Source organism: Pygoscelis adeliae, unplaced genomic scaffold, assembly GCF_000699105.1.
Source record: "Pygoscelis adeliae isolate BGI_AS28 unplaced genomic scaffold, ASM69910v1 Scaffold22, whole genome shotgun sequence".
In the NCBI taxonomy this organism is placed as follows: Eukaryota; Metazoa; Chordata; class Aves; order Sphenisciformes; family Spheniscidae; genus Pygoscelis; species Pygoscelis adeliae.
Window position 1 is genome coordinate 1,247,893 of NW_008824350.1, and position 376 is coordinate 1,248,268.

The 376-nt window shown below is 59.6% G+C and overlaps 1 protein-coding gene across 1 annotated transcript in view; it reads right to left on the bottom strand.

The window, feature by feature from the left end:
* DPF3 (D4, zinc and double PHD fingers, family 3) overlaps window positions 1–174 on the bottom strand; it is a 167,394-nt gene extending 167,220 nt beyond the window's left edge. Inside the window, 1 exon segment of the mRNA XM_009319183.1 lies at window positions 136–174. Coding sequence (XP_009317458.1) covers window positions 136–167 — 32 coding nt within the window. The 5' untranslated portion in view covers window positions 168–174.
* Between the last annotated feature and the right edge of the window lie 202 nt (window positions 175–376).

The following is a 376-nucleotide window of genomic DNA, read 5'->3' on the forward strand; positions in this document are numbered from 1 at the left end:
GCAGAAAGGAGGGCGGGAGGAGGGACCCGCCGGGAGGCTGCCGGCACCCGGCTCAGGCTGGCAGCCGGCGCCGGAAAGGCGCCTTTTTTCATATTTAAACCACGCGGAATATGTACATTTTTGATTCCTACTTACGCTTTCAGGGGGTTGTGAATGACAGTCGCCATTTTGCTACAATGTAACAGAATATTGTGTCTCGGAGTTCTAAAGGTTCGCTGAGGGGAAGCGGCCAGCCAATCAGGGCGCGGCATACCGGCCCGCCGACCAATCCGGCGCCGCGGGCGGAGCCGGGGCTCTGCTAGTTATTAGGGGAGCTGTCAAAGCCCAGAGGTCACTCCCTCTCCGTGGAACTGGCGGCGAGCAGGTCTTAAAGGGG